General features: G+C 50.0%; 1 protein-coding gene across 1 annotated transcript in view; it reads right to left on the bottom strand.

Annotated features, from left to right (window-relative positions):
- Gabrb3 (gamma-aminobutyric acid type A receptor beta3 subunit) overlaps positions 1 to 21,560 on the bottom strand; it is a 55,405-nt gene that overhangs the window by 2,864 nt on the left and 30,981 nt on the right. The window contains exons 4-5 of the mRNA XM_004644444.1: positions 13,671 to 13,823; positions 8,448 to 8,692 (exon numbers count right to left, since the gene is read on the bottom strand). Coding sequence (XP_004644501.1) covers positions 8,448 to 8,692; positions 13,671 to 13,823 — 398 coding nt within the window. The remainder of the gene's footprint in view (positions 1 to 8,447; positions 8,693 to 13,670; positions 13,824 to 21,560) is intronic.

Consider the following 21,560-nt stretch of genomic DNA (forward strand, 5'->3'; position numbering starts at 1 on the left):
CGCTTTCCCCGTGGAGCCCACGCACTCCACCCACACTTTCCCCGTGGAGCCCACGACGACCACGAACCCCCGCTTTCCCCATGGAGCCCACGACGACCATGAACCCCCATTTTCCCCGTGGATCCCACGCACTCCACCCACGCTTTCTCCGTGGAGCCCACGACGACCACTAATCCCCGCTTTCCCCATGGAGCCCACGACGACCACGAACCCCGCTTGCCCCGTGGGGCCCGGGCACTCCGTGGAGGGGGCACTCATCACCGTGCCGCTCCAGTCTCCCCGCCTTCTGTGTCCGCCTTGATCTCACCCCTGGCACGCAGCCGAAGGAGAGGTGGCGGGAGGCAGAGCGGACACCTGGATGTTCACTGTGGCCGGCAGGGCTCCCGCAGCTCAGCTCGCGCCGCCCTCGGGCTCACTGGAACCCCAGGGGGCCTGAAGGGCAGCAAGGTCAGCGCGGCTCAGCTGTGGCTGTGCCGCTGGAGGTCAAGGAATTGCCTTTGGGAAAGCGCCCCCGCCCCAGCGAGGGCACACCGACCTCGCGACAGAGAGGCCCTGACGCCGTGCGCCTGGTCAGGAGCACGAGGCAAGTTTACCTGGAAGCTGCAGCAAAAGTGCGAGCAATGAAGGCAAGGTGGCTTCCAGGGAGGAAGAGGGCAGCCCTGGCGACCGCCAGGAGCCTCAGGTGAGCACTGGCCACGGCACCCGGGCGCCCGAAGCCCTTGACTCCAGCCCAGGAGACCCTGCGTGGGAGACCCAAAGGCCTGCTGCTCCTGCGCTCGGAGCCTAGGCCCTGTGCTGTCACAGCGGATGCGGCTTTAGCTGCTGCAGCTGTGGCCCCTGGCCCCAGCGCAGGTCGGAAGAGGAAGGCGCGTCTGCACCTGCCCTGAGATGTGCGCCGAGATCTGGACAGAGCGTGGGGTGCGTCTGTCTTCTTCACACGCGAGCCGGGTCCTACTTTACCAACCCGGAGAAGCATGAATTTTAAGACAAGAAGCCGGCAGAAACCACACGCAGAGGTCTAATAATGAAGTGCGATGGGACATGAGTCTAGTGAACTCCAGTCCCCGAGAAAATGACCACGAAGCTGAAGCACGCTGCAGAGGACAGGCTGAGCCGGGCGGTGTCTCGGCCGCCAGCGTCACCTTCCAGCCTCTGACTGGAACCAGAAAGAACTCCCGAGGGACGGGGAGCAGCCGAGAGCTGGCCAGGAGACTCTGCGTGTGATGTCAAGAAACATCAAATGCATACACTCTAAGAAGAAGAAGAAGGGCCGGTGATATAGCTCAGTGGCGTAAACGCCGGCAGGGCAAGTGCAAGGACCTGAGTTCAATCCGGTACCGAAAAAAGAAAAAAAAGATGGAGAAGCGCTAAGTAGAAGCACGTTTCTGGAGCACAGGCTGGCCGCACAAGGTCGTCAGAACACACCGCACAAGGCACATTGCCTGCAGAGAAATCTGGGGGGACATTCGGGCGCTGGGGATGACGTCATCCCGCCCCCGCCGCAGCGCCCGCCACGTCTCGCGCTCTCAGGGCGTCTAGCACGCGCTCCCTCCCGTGCGCAGCAGCAGCAGCCGTGCGCCTGGCTCGCCCCTGGTGGGTTCTGCAGCTCCGAGGTTCCGAGGCTGGGAAGGAGCGAGGTGAGCCGCTCGGCACTGGGCACCGCCCGGGCCCTGTCTCAGCCCGCAGCTGGACCCCACACCCCCGCAGGCCCGTCAGCGGCTGGAGCCGCGCTGCTGCTGCGCTTGCTGCTACTTAAGGGTGCTGGGGTGCTCCCCGGGAGCAGCAGGGCGGGAGCAGGGATCTCAGGGCCAGAGCAGGCTCCCCAGAAGGGAGCAGTAGGACAGAGGCCCGAGGGGGCCCGGGCCACACGCGCTGGGTGCTGGGGTCCCTTCCCCAGACGTGTCTGGAGGAGCGGCGGCTGACAGACAATTGTTGTCACCCCATTACCTTTTATTCTCTGGAGGGGGAATTCCAGTGGTGCTCATGACGTAAAAGCCCCCCAGAGCATCACGCTCTGGGAAGGCTCTGACACCCTCGCTGTGTAGCTGCGCTTTCTGCTGTGTCCCGCGGCACAGGAAGTTGCGGGAGGAGAAGCCTAAAGTCAGTCCAGTGCCCCGGAAACAGGCAGAGCTGCACGGAGGGGTGCTGGCCAGCACGTGGCAGGGGCCAAGGGGGCCTCTGTGGGAGTGCTGCCCCAAGGGGAGCCAGACGGGCAGGACGCCGGCCGCCTGGGGCGGGAGGCAGCCGCTTGGGCGCCGTGGATTGTTTGCCTCACTACTCACTGTACACCAGTGCGTGGGGACGGTGTCCCACCAAACGTCACAGGAGAAGACACACCGGGAGCGGTGCTTGTCCCTGCAGAAGGGAAGCCACTTACTAAATCAGCTCGGCTCCATTCGATTTCCGCGTCCAACATTGTCAAGCGTGACACGGACCTGAGGCCGAGTCAGAGAATAACTGAAGATGGAGGATGTTCACTACTTTTAGAAAGTAGTAATGAAGAATTTATTCTTTTTAGTAATAAGCAGTTCATTACATTTTAATTGAAAATTATAGAAAATTAGATTGTTGTTCATGTTTTGTTTTGTTTTGAGACAGGGTCTCACTGTGCAGTTCAGGCTGGACTTGAGCTCACTTTGTAGCCCAGGCTGATCTCGAATTCATAAGGATCCTCTTGCCTCAGCCTCCCGAGTGCTGGGATTATAGGCTTGTACCCCCGTGCCTGGTGACTAAATTGTTTTTCTTAAGGTAGGAAAAGGCCCAGAAAATATTATCTCTAATGTTCTTCCTATGCTAGAAAACATGTTCTTCCCGTGCTACTTAAGGTTTTAAGGAGAAAACGGTAAACTATAAAAGCTAGTGGGCCATGCTGCATGTGCAAGGGCTCTCTTGAGGTGCAGATGGGTGGCCTGGGGCTCCTCACATACATTAGCATACACCTGCCCATGGCCTGGGGCTAGGGCAGGCCTCTAAGGACTATTCTGTGAGTACCCTAACTCTAGGGCTCCAGGTGTCTAGCAGAAGAGAGCTTCGAAGAACAGCAAATACATTTTTTAAAATACCATGTCTTTAAAATACATTTTTAAAATGGTATCTCTTTTCTGATTATCAAAAATAAAATATAAAAAGCTCCTTTTATATATTAAAGGATTGTGGAACAAAATAACAATGAAAGAGACGGATGCTCTTAAGGGAATGTTGTCCTTTCATGGTTCTACTGACTCAGCTTCACTCAGCTGCCAGAGCAGGCATTTGTGAGCCTCGCCCTCTTCTCAGACCTACAGGGGAGAAGCTGCCCACCTGGGACCAAGCACGTAGTGTGCACCACACACCCATGGACACAGCTGGCCCAAGAACGTGTCACGGTGCAGGCCCAGTGTGCAGCTTTGGCAGATTCCAGGAACTGCACATCGCCTGGCAGGGAGGTCTGGGGACACAGTGAAGGGAAATGACCTGTCTTTAAACAAGCACAGAAAGCATGCTGGGAAAGCTGAGAGAACAGGAACAAAATGGACTCTGGGAGAGGGAGCCACAGGCAGGGTGCAGGTACGTGGCTGGGCCGCCAGGGTCTTGAAGGAGGGAAGGCATGGAAGGTGAAGAGAGAAGGGCAAGAGGAAGAGACAAGAAGTGAATCAACTGAATGTTGAACTGATTTCTTTAGGACTTGGAGCAAGTTTTTCTGATGTGGTGCCCCGTTTACCCAGGACAGTGTGGCGAGCCGAGTGGCAGTGGGAGTCACAGTCTAGTGGAAGAAGCTTAGCCCAGCAATCACACCTGATCTTCTATGAACATCACTAATAATTTGCAAAACTGAGCTGCTCCCAGATGCTTTAGACCGCGACGACTAGCTGGTAGCTGTCTTAGGGGAAAGGTCCTGCTATGGCCTGCATCTAGCTGACCTGGGGCCCAAAGCCTGGTGCAGCGATGGGGCTGTGGCCTTCTAGAGTTTGTGACTGCTCCACAATCCAAGGCTGGGATTATGAGTGGAGCGCTACGCCTGCCCTGGGCAGCAGCCTGCTACAGCGTGAGGAGGGAGAGAGGCCTGCTCGCCCTGCCCCTCCCTTCGCTCTTGCTGGTCTGCTGTTCCCGCCACCATGAGCGGCTGCCCTCTGCCACCTGCCACCCTGCCTTGGAGCCAGCTGAGTATGGACTGAAACCTCCATGAGCTGTGAGCTAAATAAACCTTTCCTCCCTTGATTTTTTTTTGGTGGAACCGGGGATTGAACTCAGGCCTTTGCACTTGCCAAGGAAGCGCTTATTCCACTGAACCATCTCCCCAGCCCTTCCTTCTTTGATTTTGGCCAGCAAGTATTTTGTCCCAGAAATGAGAGAAAAGTAATGGAGACAGGTCCTGTGAGGTGGGACTCGAACTAACACAATTTTACATTATTATTTCTGAGTGGGAAAACACTTGAGGAGGGAACAAAAATTCAGGTAATGAATTACAGCGCACAAAGGAATTTAAATGAGTAATGAATTAATAAAACCTTAGTATAGAATAACTTTGGCTGCTTATAATTTTACATCCACTTGGATTGCATTTGAATGTGAATCAACATCTAGAGAATTTATGCCAAAATTATCAGTAGCGGTTTTTTTTTTCTCAAAGGACTGAGGATTATTAAAAATTGAAATCTTATAAACCAAATATTTTAAACAATTGTTTGATAAAAGATGTTAAATTTTTGCCATATTCTGGAATGTAAGTCGTAAAGTAGAAGTAGTATGGATGACTTATAAGGCTGCAATGCACTTTACAGAGTGACAGATGACTTGCAATTTTTAAATTACTTCATGAATACTTGTAGCTTGAAGGGCCCATCTCCTATCTGCTATAATTAGAATCATCAATTTCAATATAGTTTTTCATCCTGCTCTATAACCTTGATGGGTAGAAACCATCAAAAGTTAAAAACATCTTATCCGCAGTGTATCACAGAAGGATTCTTGTTTCTTTTCTCTAGCATATGTCACGACACCACTGCCCAAGGTATATTTATTTTTTACTTCTCTTCCAAGTCCAGTTAAGCCAAGGATTCTAGTTTTAGAAGAATGAGAAAGAATCTGCAATATGCCCAGTGAAGTCTGGCTCTTCATAAAAGGAAACTGAGTCTGCAGCTCTGAATCCTTGCCGAGAATTAGGACTTTCTGACACTTGGTGAAATTTATATCTGCTTGGTCAACTCACTGCATTCTAGAAGGCCAGTAACTCTACTGAGTGTGCTGCAACAGGAGCCTGCCCTGGGGTGGGGAAGCGGCTCAGTGCAGGCCACGTGCAGGGAGGGCACCAGGCTTCCCCGGAGCCACTGTCTGAGGGGAACCTGAGTGAATATGTGAGCGCTGTGACCACTCATGGCTCAACTGCCGAGTGAAAATATTATATAACTGCGGAAGCGAAAGGAAATAAACTCATAGCGTACAGCGGGATCAGTGCATCCCTCTCCCACAGGCACCTGTTGGTGACTCAGCTCCTTCCTTGGTGGCTGCACTGTCCCAAGACACTGTCTTCCCCAACACTGATGGAGGTCTCAGAAAGGCAATGACATCGAGTCCCTGCTGCAGACAGGAGCTGCGGGGCAGTGCAGGCGTGGCTGGCCCTGCCTGTGAGCAGTCCACAGGCCCAGGGCTGCATGTCAGCGAGCGCACAGTTCTGGAGGACTGCGAACCCTGGCCTGCCGCTTCTGGCCTGCTTACGTCACGTGATTCTGTTCTTTTTTCACTTTGAATTCATTCATTTCCTTTGATATAAATTTTGGGGGATGTTCATTTATGCTTAAAAATTATATCTGAATTCTCAGGTGTAGTCAAAGTTTTTAAAAATTGTTTTGGCACTGGAGATGGAACCCAGGGCCCCATCCTGCTGGGCGTGCATCTGCAACTGAGCTCCAGCCCCAGGCAAGTAAACAATTTTTAATGTTTATCTTTTAGGACACAAAATATGCTTTCAAAATTAGTATCCATATAGCTATTTTCATGTATTTTAATACAGGGTCTCACTACACAGATCGGACTCATAATGATCCTCCTGTTTTCAGCCTCTCAAGTGCCAGGGAGAATAAACAAAGGATTATTGTTTGTGCCACCACACCCAGTCTCAATCACAGCCTCAGTGTGCCCCAGGGGTGGGGCCGGCACTGCCCGCTGGGGATCAAACCCCTCTGCCGCGCTCTGCCTAAGCAGGCGCTTTAATCCACTGAGTCCATGTAGCTGTTTGTATATTGATTTTAAACCCTAATGACTAGTCTACAGTTATAGATTTTTAAAGGAGTGTGAACATAGGAAAGCTTTGCCAAAACTGCTGGGACAAAAGGGAAACAAATTTTTAGAAAAAACAACAATAAAAGTAGATTCATGAATCGACTGAACATTTCCCTGCATCCAATTTATAATATATTCTTTCTTAGGTCTGCTAATTTTCTCTTGCATGTTAAAGGGCTTACTTTTTTCTTTTAAATTTTATGCTTTATATTCAGAAAGATATTTTCTAAGACAACAGTTTGACAGTTCTAAGCAGCCTCATCTAAAAGGCAGGAAACAAATCTATAGTTTGCAAGAATTTGCAAAGATAGCATTGTATGTGTGCATGTGCATGTGTGTGCCTGTGTTATTTGTGCCTGTGTGTGTGCATGTGTTGTGTGTCTGCATGTGTTTATGTGTGTTGTGTGTGTCCATATGTTGTGTGTGCATGTGTGTGCATGTGTGATGTGTGCCTGTGTGCATGTGTTATGTGTGTGTGTATGTGGTGTGTGCATTGGTGCACATGTGTTCAGGCCTGCATGTGTACACGTGTGTGCATATGTTGTGTGCTGTGTGTGCACATGTATGTGGTATGCATGTGTGTGCATGTGTGTTCAGGTCTGTGTGTGTGCATGCATGCACATGTGTTGTGTGCATGCATTGTGTGTGTGCATGTGTGTGCATATGTTGTGCACGTGTGTGCGTGTACACACACTCCATGTGCCTCTCATGGAAGCCATGATGATACAATGAATTCTAGTTCCCGTGGCAACAGTGTAGCTGAGGCATGTTGTTAATTCATAGTAGGATGCAGACCTCTTTAAAAACAGAACAGTATGGTGCAGAATATATTTTCCAGGAAGAAATTCAAGATAATTTTGCCTGTGGAAAGCCTGATTTTATTCACAGATCCTGGGCTTCTCTAACCAACTCTATTTATGTTTTTCTGAGCACATTCATGTAGCGGGTTCCATTCATTCATGAGTGACTGGGACCTATTCTGGGCTGCTCCAGGCAGGAAATTGCAGGAGCGCCTCACTGCCCTGAGAGGGGCAGAACCTTCCCAATGGCAAGGGCAAGAAAAGTGCAGGAAGCCCGCTGCCCGGAAGGACCACAGTTTAAGTGAGGAGAGTCTAAAATACCAAGTGAATGTGGAACGCAAGCTGTGGCCGGGTGAAGCATGTTCCTGAAGACTTGAGATAAAAGAGTTGGAAAGACAGGTCAGAAAAATCATACAGAAGCTAGCACTTGCTCAAGGCATTGTCCACAACTACAATAGAACCTTGCCTTTATTAAAAATAAACTGAAGTGGCATCTGGTGACAAAGCCCTGCAGGGGAAAGGGTGTGACTGCCCGAGGCCACCTGTGGGCATCCAGGGCTTCCTGAGGCTGTGTAGTGTTGGCCACAGCTGTGGATGACACATGCAGAACCCGGCAAGCACAGGGAGATGTGTGAGCACCCCAAGCTCACCTCTACTGCTGCCTTGCTTGCCCCTGCATGCTACGGGAGCTCCCCTGAGGACTGCGGGCAGCAGGGCTGGCCAAGGGAAGCGTCTGCGGCCTCCATGCACAGTGGGGGCAGGCTGGATGATCGCACTGGTAACTTTACAACCAAAGGAACATTGAAATACCTTGGAAAAGTGCCTCAATGCTTCTGTGTCAAGTTAGGCCACCACATCCCATGGTCTCTCTCTCTCTCTCTCTCTCTCTCTCTCTCTCTCTCTCTCTCTTTCTGTCTGTCTTACCTCTGTATGTCTCTCTCTTTCTTATCTCTGTGTGTCTGTCTGTCTGTCTCTCTCTTTCTCCATCCATTTCTTTTCCAGTCCTTGAACCTGAACCCAGGATCTTCACACTGAACTACATGTCAGCCCCTACTTACTTTCTATTTTGAGACAAGCTCTCACTGTGCTGCCCAGGCTGGCCCCAGCCTTGTGACCCTCTTGGCTGCAAGTTCTGGAATTACAAGTGTGTGCCCACCGCCTGAATTTCACTCATTCAAGGACCACCTGTTCTGTTCTTTCTAGACGAAAATAGGAAGATGCTAGCTTCTCCAACAACTGTGCTTGTGTTTCCATGGGGACCAAGTGACTTGCTCGGGAAGGACCTCACTTTACAGCCAGCAGGCCCTTCTGTGTCCCACAGAAAGGCCACCAGTGCACGCAGTGCCGTGAGCTCGGCGCAGGGTATGTCAGGGCATGGAGGAGACCTACCCGGTTGCTTTCGCTTCTGGAGCGGTCGTTCTTTGCCTTGGCTGTCTTCTCAGCAAGCTTCTTCTGCCTTTGAGGGCCTCTTCCAAAGAAAATGTAGTTGACAAAGGCATACTCCAGAAGGGCCAGGAACACAAAGACGAAGCAGCCCATGAGGTACATGTCAATGGCTTTGACGTAGGGGATTTTGGGTAAAGTCTCCCGAAGGTGCGTGTTGATGGTGGTCATGGTCAGCACAGTTGTGATTCCTAGGAAATAAGCAGAGGGTGAGCAGGACCGCATCTTTGCTGCCCTTGTCCTCTATATTCCTCTCCCCTTTTTCCCCAAATAGTTTGCAGCACTATTTGGGCGATGGGCAGAACACTGCTGCGCAACAGGAATGTAGCAGGGCACACCACGCGGCAAGTGGGCAACAGAGCCACTCAGCAGACCGCTGCCTTGGGGGAAGCACGCAGCCTTCCACCTGGCAACGCAGATGGTGGGAGCCACACAGCAAGAGGTAGTGTAGGGGAGACAAGGAGAAGGTGCTGCTTGTGAGCGGGAAGGGGAAGGAAGTCCAGTCAGCAGCTGGCGCCGAGGGTCTGGAGAGCTTCTGGAAGCAGCACTTGAGGTGGCCTGGGGAAGCGGGAGGGGAGGCTGCCGGGCATTAAGTCCTTCTTCCCAGAGTGTTGACTGAGTACAGGAATGAGGTTGGCAGTTTTTAAATTACTGCGCAGAAGGTCCAGTCCTGAGCTCCAAGGAGCAGTCGGGTAAGGGCCCTGCAGGCTGATTTTCTCAAGAGGCAAGCTCCTCGCTCTGATAAGAAAGCGCCTGTGCTCTCGGAAGTGTCTGCCACAGACGAGGAATAGTGGCTTTGTCACAGAGCCTCATCCTACTCTGGAATAGGGCATCGGCTCATTGCTCTTGGTTTCTTGTTACTTTGTCAAATTCGTCCCATAGCCTTGTGAATGGCCTCACTGTTTCCTTATGGAGTTTAGCGTTTAGCCAGGTAAAGGTGGCCTTTTGGGGCTCCTTCTCCCACAACCAGGAACACGGCTCCTGCTGCACAAAATCCTGCACTAAATAGCTGAAGGCCCTAGAGGCCAGCGGGGGGAGGGTCAGTGCCACGGCCACAGCCTGGGAGCTCAGGGAAGCAACACAGGCAGCGGAGCTCAGGCTGCTCCTCCCGGCAGAGAGGTAACTGGAGACGCGCTCGTGGCATAGTGAGAGGTGGGCAAGCCGGGCAGTGCCCAGGCCATTTCTTACTCATGCCCTGGATGCTCATTAGTGGGCCTGGAAGGCCCACAGAACCGCTTCTCTTCGTTGCCATGGCAAAAGGAGGCTTTGAAGGAAAGAGTCTGACCTTAATTTTCCTGCCAATGAATACAAGCCCAGGTCAGCACCCTCAAGACCCCTTAGGTCTGTCCAGCGCCGAGTCAGAAGCCTCTGGATCCCCGCCCTGTCCTCAGAGGGGGCAAACTCAGCCCCCGACAGAGCTCACCGGCTCTCGCAGGGGACAGGGAAGCGAGCCCAGCCTGCAGCAACGCGCTCCTCTGTGAGCCCTGAACCACTTGCTGCTGCCAAGCGGCACGGAAGCGCCTGAGGGTTCATGGAACTATTTTTACGTCTGACCGGGAGGTGCAATTGCTTATGGAAAGTGTAGAAATCTAAGATGTCAGAGTATTTTAAGCTTCATCTTTAACATCACATTCATGTGCGCCTGGAGACTTGAAAATTGAACACAGCAATGGGATAATTGTAGCTTATAAGTGGACGTGAAAGCCCCACGCAAATGCTTCAAAATTAGGCTTTCTCACCATTACCCAAAAAGTCTGACATGCCGTCACCGCTGCCATTTCTCACCCTTCCAGAGGACTCGGAGCCTGCATGCCTGGCGTCCGCTGGCGCTTCCCCTCGGCAGCAGCTCTCTCAAATGGGCTGGTGTATGCAGGCCTCAGCCTCACCCTCAGGGAGAGGGCCGGGCCCCGAGTCCCAGCTGCTCTCAGCCGGCAGGCGGTGTGGCCCTGCGGAGCACAGGCCCGGGGCACAGGCGTGGGAGGGATGTCAGGACGGAGGGTCTACGGTGAGTGGCTCCTGCTGCTTGCGTCCCCCAAGGCTCCTGTGCTGGAAGCCTAGGGTGGCAGTGTGGAGTGGTAGCGAGAGGTCCCAGGCCACGTGGGTCACCACCTTCGGAAGGCAGCAAGAGCTGCCTGGGACAGTAAATGCATCTGAGAAAGTGAATTCTGGTAAGAGAGCAGCCCCAAGCCTCGTGCTCTCTGGTTTCTGCTTTGCCAGGAGAGCTTTCCCTACCACATACTCTACCACGGTGATGGCTTCAACCACGTGAGGCCACCAGGGGAGGCTCCGTCAGAACTCAGCAGGTGTCACGACATGCTGCTGAGCTTACAAAACTTTCAAGGGAGTGAGCTGCTTTTCTGTGTGCCTTGCCTTGGGCACTCAGCATTCACACAGGTCATCCATTGTTGCGATGGGAGATGGACTGACATGGTGTCCCAGCCTACAAGCTCCTGCTGCCAGGTCACCACCACCACGGAGGGCTGCAGTGGGGCAGCAGGCTCAGGCCCAAGCCCAGCTCTGCCTGAGCCGCCTGCTGCTAGTGAAAAGTCTAAACACAATGCTTTCGGTGGCAAGGGAATGCTGAGAAGTAGCAGGCAGCCTTAGGCCCAACGTCTCAGAGGCTGAGCGCTCAGGAGCCAGGCTGCGGGCCTTGCTTTGAATTCACCCTCTCCAGGGGCACAAGGCCCGCTGTGGCACGACAGTGGCTCGGTGGTGCAATGGCTTCGGGTTCTTCGCGATCAGCAGGCTGTCGGGCTTCTTCACCAACAGCCTAGTTCTTATTTAGCTATGCTGATGAAATAGTGTATTTGAAAACTACATTTGTAAAGATGACTATGAAAGAAGCAATATCATTTATTTGCATCCTGTAATTAGAATACTGTATTTTTCTTCCTCCTGAGACAAATAATGAAGGCTAACTGACATTTTTTATCCATCACTGGATTTCAGGGTTTTGAGGACGGCCCTCTAAAGACAAGATCCTGCATCAGCCTAACCCGGAGCTGGAACCAGGTCTCACACTGATGGGGGGCCGACTTGGAGGCCGCCCTGTCACACTCGGACAGAGGCCGCTGGATTCTGCTCTGGGCGGACCAGGGCTGCTTATCCGGCTGCAGCTGCTTCCAACTGCCTGCCCCCAGTCAGCTGACTCGGGCGTGACCACCTCTTCTGCCCGCACCCGCTCCAGGCCTTTGACGAGGACTGGGGCCTCGCTGTGCCCAGTGTAGACTGTAGCAGTTCTGGCCAGGTGAGTTCTCTCCTCCAGCACAGCAACAGAGGTGGTTGAAGCTCATCATAAAAATGTTGGTGCTAAGAAAGAGTGGAGTCTCCTTGCAGACACTGCCATGAGGCTGGGCTGAACATGAACCACTGGAGACAGAGGATCTGCCTCCTTAGCAGAGGACAACACTTCCCGATCAGGGACGTACAGAACTTGGAGGAGCTGGGAGATCCAGCTTCACATGTGCTGCACACCTCGCCCTGGGGACGCAGCCCTCATGGATGCTCGGCACCCCACTTCTCTAATGACCTCACTAATGACAAATTCCCCATGGCGCGTTCCCCCCAAAGCTCACAGCTTGTCATCTTCAGCCTCGTTTGCACAGGTTTAGGGATGGCTCCAAGAACGCTGTGTTTATTTATTTACTTTATTTTTTTGCATTTATTTATCTTATTTTTCTTGAAATAGTGTAACAGTGCCACAAACTGCGGATCTTAGTCACACATGTTTTGTAGCTCTTAATTGTTCTGTGTCCCTTTTCCTACAAATGACTCAAGTAGATCTTCCCTTACAGCACAGTGGTACTCTGTTGTCTGTAAATACTGCATTTTCCTTATTCACTCAAGAAAGATGAGATACACCTTGGGATCACAGTGTTAAGTGAATGAATCAGACGCACAGGCTTAAGGGTCACATGCTTTCTCTTACATGAGAACCCAAATTATAAATAAAGAACAAAATAAGAGCTGCACAAGAGCAATTAGGGAGATGGGTTTTTCTCAGCTCGGCAGGGAATCAAGGGAGGGAAGCACAGTGGGTGGAAATGGACTTCGGGTGTGTTACGTGCAAGTGCTGCCACCAACAAAGAGATGTAAGGTCGCACTCTGCAGATACCCACTAACAAGGAGAACCGCCCAGCCATGCGGAATCTCCCGGCTCTGACGCACGGTTCTTCTGAGGCCTTCTTTAGTCGCCTGTGTCTTTAGCAAGAGCCACTTCATGGCTTTTCCCTCACCTGACAGTTGTGTATTATTTCCTGAGAGAATCTAATCTTGGAGATAAGTGTGAAAGTTACACACTCAGATGTAAACTGGACACACACACACACACACACACACACACAGTCTTTGAGAAAAAAAGTAAAGTCTTGGGAGAAGTTGGTAGCAGAGAACAGAAGACAAGAGGACGTACTTCACAAGCAAGCATGTGGCCCATGGTTTTGCATCAATTTTTAAAATACCTACTGTTGATGACAGCTTTAGGGGTCAAAATCAACCTGAGGATGAATGCACTGAGATTACTCATGACCTCTGTGCTTACCTAAAATGTATTCAGGTTATTATTTCACTTGTGAAGCTAGATAATAATTAGCTGGATGATTTTCCTGAAAATATAAGCCTTCCCTTCATAATGAGATATTTAAAAAATGTATAAGATCCCTTGCTCATCAGCTGATAATCCAGCTGTCAAGCAAGCAGTGGTCAGCCAGGCTGACTACGGCTCTCTGGAACGCCTCAGAATCGGATGGCCTATTTTAATGCTTGTGAAATTGTGTGATTCCAATTATATTCTGTAAGACTTGACTATTTTTCTGACTTAAGAAGAAGAATGCACAATTAATCAAACCCTTTTTCTGGGCCATGTGATAATTTTGAGCAAGCGATGTTAATTGTTGCTTTAAAATTAGTGTCAAAAATGATTGTGTTATGCAAATATAGTGCAAGCATATTTTCCTTCTCCTGGGCATGGAAATTCACATTTGAGCCTTATAATTAAATTAACACATCAAGGGAATTGTGCATGAAATTAGTGTTTCAAGATAAAAAGTGACCGCGTGGGCGAGGCTGGTGTCACAGTGTCAAAAAATTGTAGTTGAACCCTTAAGCTTCCTTGATGCTGTAACGATACGGTCACTTCACATTTAGCTATCACTTGAAAGCACCACATACCAAGGGCAACTCGAGCTGCAGACGCATCATAGTTGATCCAGAAGGACACCCAGGAGAGAATCGTGATCAGTATAGAGGGCATGTACGTCTGCAGGATGAAGTAGCCAATGTTTCTCTTCAACCGGAAACTCAGCGAGAGTCGAGGATAGGCACCTGTGGTAGAGAGACAGGGTCACTGCGGGGGAGGACACAGCAGAGCAGAGCTGGCTGGGCCCTTGGGGAGGCAGGTCAGTGGCTCACAGGTGAGGAGTCCAGCCCCGAGAGGTGTCCTCCAGCCACAGGGGTGTTTCTGCCTGCCTGGAGGTGTCTGCAGTAGAGCAGGGAGGGGACTGCATTTCTGTGAATTTGTAAAAGGAAAGGATAAATGTGTCCTCCTAGGTACCTCCTCAGTGCAGAGCTGTGGCTGGGGAAGCCATGGGGGCATTTTTAGGTCGGAATTCAGAGTAATGCCAAGTATCTTGTTTCTTTTCCACTCATGACGTGACTGTTCCCTTCTCAGCAGGAGGGTTTTGGCTCTAGAATTTCCTGGCCCAAGGGTATTGGAGAAAAGAGGCTGGCCTGAGACCAGTGGTGGCCAACCCATGGTGCGCGAGCCAGGTGCCCCGACAGCCACGCGTCCAGTAACGGTGGTTTTCTACAATAACCCCCCAGTACTGAGGTTGAATTGGAGGACCCACACTTTGTGACAAGTGAGTAAGTTGCCATTTGGGCACTCCGTATCTAAGAAATTTGCCATCACTGCCCTAGGCCAATTGAGATGGCTCCAGGGCAGCCTAAGAACCAGAGGGAGGGCAGGAATGCGAGTCCAGTGACAGAGCAGCAGCGTCCACGGCCATGCTCACACAGGCCACACGGAGGGCATGAAGGGGGCCTGATGGAAGTACCGCCCGCGTTCCGGGAGTCCAGTGGGGAGCCTCGGGAGTGTCCACGGAGAAGGAGAAAGGGGTTGACTGGAATCCGCACTCAATGTGCTCTTTACCGAGCCATTCCTACGGCTTTTCCTGGCTGGAGCAAGGGCAGCCTCCCTTCCCTCTCTCCAGCCCAGCCCCCCATCGCTGCTGCAGTCCTCCCAGCCCGTGCCTCCTGCACGCTGGTCAGCCGGGTCTCTGGGATGACCCTCCTCCTGGGCTCCTGTGGTGTCCCCTCCCAGCCGGAAGGCTCGCTCTCTCTGAGACTGCAGCCCTGCGGTCCATCTCCTCCTACTCGGTGGCGCCCACAGGGGCTGTTGCCGCGGCTCCCCAGCAGCATGCGTTTCTGGGCGCGATTCTCGGGTCCCTTCTGCCTCTGTCCTGCGCTCCTTGCTGGAGTGAGCAGGCTCACACACGAGGCCATCACCTAAATTACAGCAGATGCGCAGTCTTGTCCCCCAGCTTCCGGCTTTACTATCAACCGCATTCCCAGTCAGAATTACATAAAAGGTAAAAGAAATCACTTAGTAAACACAGCCCTTAACGGCGCGGTTCGAAGTTTCTTCCTGTTTTTTCCTGCATGTGCGGACATGGTCTCTTTTGTGAATTTGCATCAAATTCATGTAATATGTTCTCGTCATTGTCACAAGTTACATATAAACACAAGGTAAAATTCCAGTTTGCCATCAACTATATACAAATAAAATCTATAGTTTGTAAATACTATCTTGAATGCTATAGATTAAAGTGATTTCCACTTTTACAGAACTATAAATACCTTTTATCAGAGCTTTTGTGCTATATTTAGATGCACTCCCTTCAGATAAACCCGCCAAAAGATGACTAATAAGGATGATGACTGTGCGTATTGCCAAATGACACTGCAAAATCATCATCCCAAGGCGCCTTATCAGCATTTTATAAAAACACCTATCGCACCTTGCAAGCGTGGTACACAGCGCCTCTCAACTTTTGCCAATTTTCATGAAAATGTTATTTTAATCACTTATGTATTTATTTGGTACAGGGTCTCACTGCGCACCTCAGACTTGTGCTGCTCCTCCTGCCTCATCCTCTTCGGGGGCGCCACCACGCCCAGGCTCGGTGGCCAGCACAGCACTGGGGCTTGCACAGCGTGCGGTACTGGGAATCAAACCTGGGTCCGTGCACTTGCCAGGCAGGTCCTTAGACCACCACACTATCTCCCTGGCCTATAATATGTTTCTTAAAATTAATTCATTTAACTCAGTCTCACCTATAAATTTCCCTCTGGATATAATTTTGTAAGTTATCTCAAATTTATTTCATTGTTCTTTCCTCTTACTGTCCTTGCTTTTTCATTGTGGTATTTTATGTGCTAAACCTTGCTTGTGTTGCCCAGAAGCAGGTTCTCAGCTGGGTCTTTTAAAACTTACAACGGCTTTAATGGCGACAAGTCGGGGCTTAACTTTTTGTATGTACCTGCACTATTGCCTTCACTTTTCTCCTATGATTTAAATACTTGTCCTTCAGCTAGGGGAAGTTAACAAGAGGCGTCCATGCAAAGGCGGATATTTGGAAAGTTGGCAACTGTGTGACATCAGGGGAAGCCTACCAACTTTCTCTCCCCGGCCAACCGGGCTCCCAAGCATCTTCCTCGAGGCAGGGCTGCCCTGTGCCTGGCCCAGCCGGCTGTTCCTCCTGCCCTTCTCCCACACGGTACGCTGACAGATGGCTGCTGGGGTCGCCTCTAGGCCCCAGGCCCGCTCACGCAAGCCTCCACGAAGCTCGGCGCTGACACTGCTGCGTGCTTCTCAGCAGCACTCCGCAGCTTCCCCCAGACACCAAAACATTTGCCTGGGAAGCTTGTTTCTCCAAGTTTTCCCGAAGTAGCTTCAGTCTTATTGTGCACCAAGTCTGTGCCCCGTGCACATTGTCTTGTAGCCACAGCGGCTTGCTGCCTGCAGACAGTGGCCCGCGTGGAATGCCCCTGTCAATTCATGGCACGAGTCTCAAGAGCAGCTTCCCTGGCCCACAGGGCACCACAGCTGCCCTGAACCCTCCTGTCCTTTTCCTCCCAGCTGTAGATGATCACCTCCCATATTATTTTCTTTCTCATGAAAAGTATAGTTATTATTATTATTCTTTAGGTAAGACCACTTTCAGTGCGCCGTACAGTTTCCCAGGCAGCTTGTGGAAAGTAGTTTTCCACACACCACAGCACCAAGGAGGGGTGAAGCCAGCAGAGGCCGTGAGCCGCTAGGGCCACGTCCCAAATGAGTGAGACAAGGGACTTCTTTCCTCTAACCTTTTCATTTTTTTAAAGAAAACAAAACATAGTAAAATAAAATTAGAATCAATATAGAATTTGACTAAACAAATAATAGGAATTCCACAAAGGTTGTTATAGCGCATATTGTCTTCAAATTAGTTGCTCAGATTTCTATATGTAAGCATGCAAAGTTGGTCAGAAATTATTTTAAGAAAGTGAAAGAGAAAGAGAAGGAAATTACGCAGGAGCTGCTCCTTTCCCTAGACCGGCAGCAATCTGCAGCACAGTCACCCCAGCTATGCTGCGTGTACACATATATATGCCTTCCTTTTCTTTCTTTTCTCCTTTCCTGCATCCATGTGGTTGCTTCTCTTTGAACAGTTACTCTTTAATTGAGTTTAATATACAAAATCCTCAACCCCTACTGAATCTTAGGTTGACATCTCATCTAGCTTCTAGCTTGTGCCCCACACTTTCCATTCAGAGGAGAAAGGGTGAGGACAGACAATACAGAGATGAGTACCAAAGTCACCAAGGTTCTTAACTAAGTTCTAATCCATAGCAGAGACTCAGCCTTCACAAGACTGAAATGTGTGCAACACTGGAGACCTGAGTCCATGTCGGGGCACAAGACATGGTGATTTTAGGGAAGGTTTCATGCTAGGTGCTCATGGCTGAGGAGGATTCCTTCAGACAGAGGGAAGAAGGGAAGGAAGGCTTTCACAGTAAAGGATCAGAAGCAGACATGAGATTGAGAGAGAGAGAGAGAGAGAGAGAGAGAGAGAGAGAGAGAGAGAAGGAGGAAGAGGAGAAGGAGGGAGGAAAGGACAGAGGGGGAGACAGACAGAGAGACAGAAAGGTGACAGGGATCTCAGACTGTCAATCAACTCAACAACTGCCTAACAATAGACTTACTTCTCTCGGTCAAGGTCTTGCATATGATGGGAAGCCTAGAGAGAACATTGACATCTCTTTTTTGTTGCCTTGGACAAAGCCCTTGCACAGGATGGAATACCATGACACATGCTACATGTGCATGACTCCCAAAGGGTCCTGGCTGTCAGCTAATATTTTAAAATGGGGAATCAGTGGGTCAGTTCCATGAAGAGCAAAAAATTGCCCCTGAAATGCACAGCAGCCCATTGCCTTTTGTGCAGATGTAGCCTGTCCCCAAGTAGATGCTGAGCCAACAGGCAGAGACACAGTCCTGGAACACAAGTGTGTCCTTCCAAATCACAGCTTCCTTGGCAAAACTATCCAGGGAAGATGCTGAGCTCATGCTTTTCAGATGCATTAGAGCTGGGCTAAAATCAAGGCTCTGGATCACCACCCCAGCCTGGATCCATATCACGCTCTATAGGCATCAGCATTTTTGAAGAACTCATTAAAGATACAAGTACGCACAGAGAGTGTCACGCCAACTCTGTAGAGTGCCGAGAGCTGCACCACCAGCTCTGGGGAGGGGTGAGCTCCAGCCTAGCAACTGCAGAGCGCCGACCCACCGACATGCTTGCACCCCCCGGTGCCCTTCCAGGCAGCTCAGGGGTCTCCGCCGCCGTCGCCTGAGGAGCTCTTGGGGCTGGGACTTTACCATGCTGCCTTTCTCACTTAGAATATGATTTCCACTTGTAATAGAACGTGAAGTTGGAAGTAGTATTTATGATTTTCTCGCTCTCATCAGCGAGCACTTTGCTATACATTGAAAAAAGAAATGTATGGAATAGGAAACAAAGAAAGGAAACAGAATCGTAGCTAAAAACACATTTTAAACAGGCAATGTGCCCTTCAGGTCTTCTTTGATTAAGATCCAAGTGTTGAACCATATGTTTGAGGGATTTAGCTGTTACAGACTGAGCTGCTATAAACATGGGTGCACATATATTGTTGAACCATATGTTGTTGCGATGAAGAACAAGGGTGTTTAACAATACAGCCTCATGCTTCAGCTGGGATATTGCTCTTTGGGAGTCTAACCAAGCTCTCAGACATTGTTTTCTCATTTGTAAAATCTGGAAAGAATATCATGGGAGACAGAAAAAGATAAATTACATGTCATCAAGATGAAAAACTATTGTGTTCCAAAAGGTATCACCAAGAAAATTAAAAGACAACCTACAGAATGGAGAAATACTTGCAAATCACTTATGCAATAAGGATCTTCAGCCTAGAATGCATAAATAATGTTTACAGATAAAGACAACAGAAATTGAAAGTGGAAAAAGGCTTTAAGTAGTGATTTCTCCGAAGATAGACAAGTGGCCAACAGGTATGTAAAAGATGCTCCATGTTACGACTCGTTGGGGGAAAATGCAAATCAAAACTGTAACAATTGATAAATCACTTCACAGCCACCAAGAGGGTGACAGTGGAAAAGACAGACACTAAGTGCTGCTGCAGGTGTGGAGAAACTGAGTCCCTCGTGGCCGCAGTGTAACAGGGTGCCTTAAGTTAGGAAACGGCCTGCCAGGTCCCCAAAAGATGACGCACCAAGTGTCACAGGGCCCAGGAATCCCATTCCCAAGGATGGGAGCTCACTGGCAAGAGAATGAGAGCATGCTCCTGCACTAAAACATGTCCAAGAGTATTCAGGGCATCTTTATTCCTAATTGCTAAAAATGGGAACAAATGTTCACCAAATGCTGAGTGCGTCAGAAGCGCATGGTATGCTCTGGCAATGGACCATTGTGCAGCAACAAAAAAGAATGAAAGACTAATTCTCACCCCAACATAGCTGGACCTTGAAAATGTCAAGCTAAGTAAAAGAAGGCTGTCACAAAAAACTAAATAGAGTACGATTTTATCTGTAGATGACACAGAATAAACAAGGCCGTAGAGACAAAGTCTTGTGGCTCTCCTGGGTCAGGGAAAGCAGGTGAGGGGAAATGACTGCTAAAAGGTACACAGCTTCATTTCAAGGTGATAAAAATATTCTAAAATCAACAGTGGTCATGATCAAACAACTCCGAGCACACTAAGCACCACTGAGAGAATTCATTGTAAGAAGGCAAATGGTATAGCAGTATGCGAATTATATCTCAATAAATCTGCTATAAAGAAAAACAGGTATGGTATGCATATCATTTATGTCAAGTATAAAATACATGATCTAGTCAATAAGTGCATTCAACCAACGCACATTTCTTCTTCCCTCTGTCCCCCTTTTTGGTGACTTCTGTGCTCAGGGCTGTGTAACCCATAAGTGTCTCACTGTCAAGCATGTTTTGAAAATTTTGCTGGTGGTCTTAAAGGCAACTACAAAAGTATGAAGGTGGATGAGAATTATTTTTGTGAAGAAGAAAAAAAAAGCCTGGGGCAATGAACTTGTGCAATAAAATTTGGCTTCTACAGTGAAACATGTGTCAGAACCGCCTAGCAGCCAGCAACCTCGCAGCCACGGGCTGCGATGCTCGCCCTCCTCCTCAGCGCGGCAGGGGCCCTAGGCTACCACGGGCCTGCTGGGCTGGGGCAGAAGCTGGCTGGAGAGCCAAGCAGAAGCGTCCCTACGGGCGTCCCGGGGAAGGAAGGCAGAGGAACGGAGAATGGGAATCCGTCTCCAGAAATTAAGGCCAGATAAATTATAAATAAGATATAAATGGATGTTCCTTGTAACATTTCATAAACTATCGTCCCTACACTACACCAACTTTGTTAATAGGCCCAGCGAATGAGAGCTGGTCGCAGGGCTTCGGTCGCGGTGCCCCGCGTTCCTGACAGCGCAGCCGAGGCGGAGCTCGGCGCGTGCTTCCCAGTGGCGCGCGGGAACTCGAAAAATGGTAACTTGCCATAACCACTAGTGAAGCAGCGGACTCCTGACAAGGAAGGTCACCATGCATCGAAAATGCGCATAGTAACTTTTAAGAGATTAGGGTCATGCATGGGCGGAGGGGGAAGGAGGGCAGAAAGGGGGTGAAAAGGGCGCGCCCCAGGACGGTACACATGGTGTACGGCGCACCTGTGCTCGGACGCTAAAGCTAGTGCATAACATTCCGTGCTAGTCACCGCAAACGTGTTTTGAATATTGATTTCTGAAGAATAAGAAATCCTCACCTCTTAATCATCATCTGTCACCATTCATACGCTTGGGCTGCTTCTCTTTATCTTCTGATCTTAGTCAAAACGTTTGGAGACAGTCAGAATTCATCACTATCCAGGGGCCCCCGGAAAACAGGAGAAATGGCAACACGGCACCACCAGCGAGATAAGCCACGGTCTAGCTTCAAAATTCCAATCTTGTAGCTCAAAGAAAACTGAAAAGCCAGCAGCAAACACTTGGATACCCCGCCCAGGACGAAGCCGCGTGGTGCTTGGAACACAGGCACCCTGGCGGATGCCGCTCCCTCCGGGGCGACTCGAGCGGGCGCTGGCACTCAGCTGAGCGGAGCTGTTGAAGTAAACTCCGTTCGGCGTTCTTCCATCCCAGCCCCTTTATCTGTCTGCCCGCATTTTCACTGTTCGTTTCCATTACAGCCGAAGCCACAGATCTCCTGACACGGAGCTTTAAAGTCCATTTTTTTTTTTTTTTTTTTTTTTAGCACCAGGGATTGAACTCAAGACCTTGTTCTTGCCAGGCAGGTGCTTAAGCCATTGAACTATCTCCCCGGCTTATCCGTACCTTCTTAAGATTTGTAGACTGGTGGATGTGTCTCATACTTAAACAGAAAATAACAAAATGAAACAAAACATAACTTTGCCCACTTACAACTTACAGGCAATCAGGAGAGAGAAAATTTG

Source organism: Octodon degus, unplaced genomic scaffold (assembly GCF_000260255.1).
Source record: "Octodon degus isolate 3935 unplaced genomic scaffold, OctDeg1.0 scaffold00199, whole genome shotgun sequence".
Classification (NCBI taxonomy): domain Eukaryota; kingdom Metazoa; phylum Chordata; class Mammalia; order Rodentia; family Octodontidae; genus Octodon; species Octodon degus.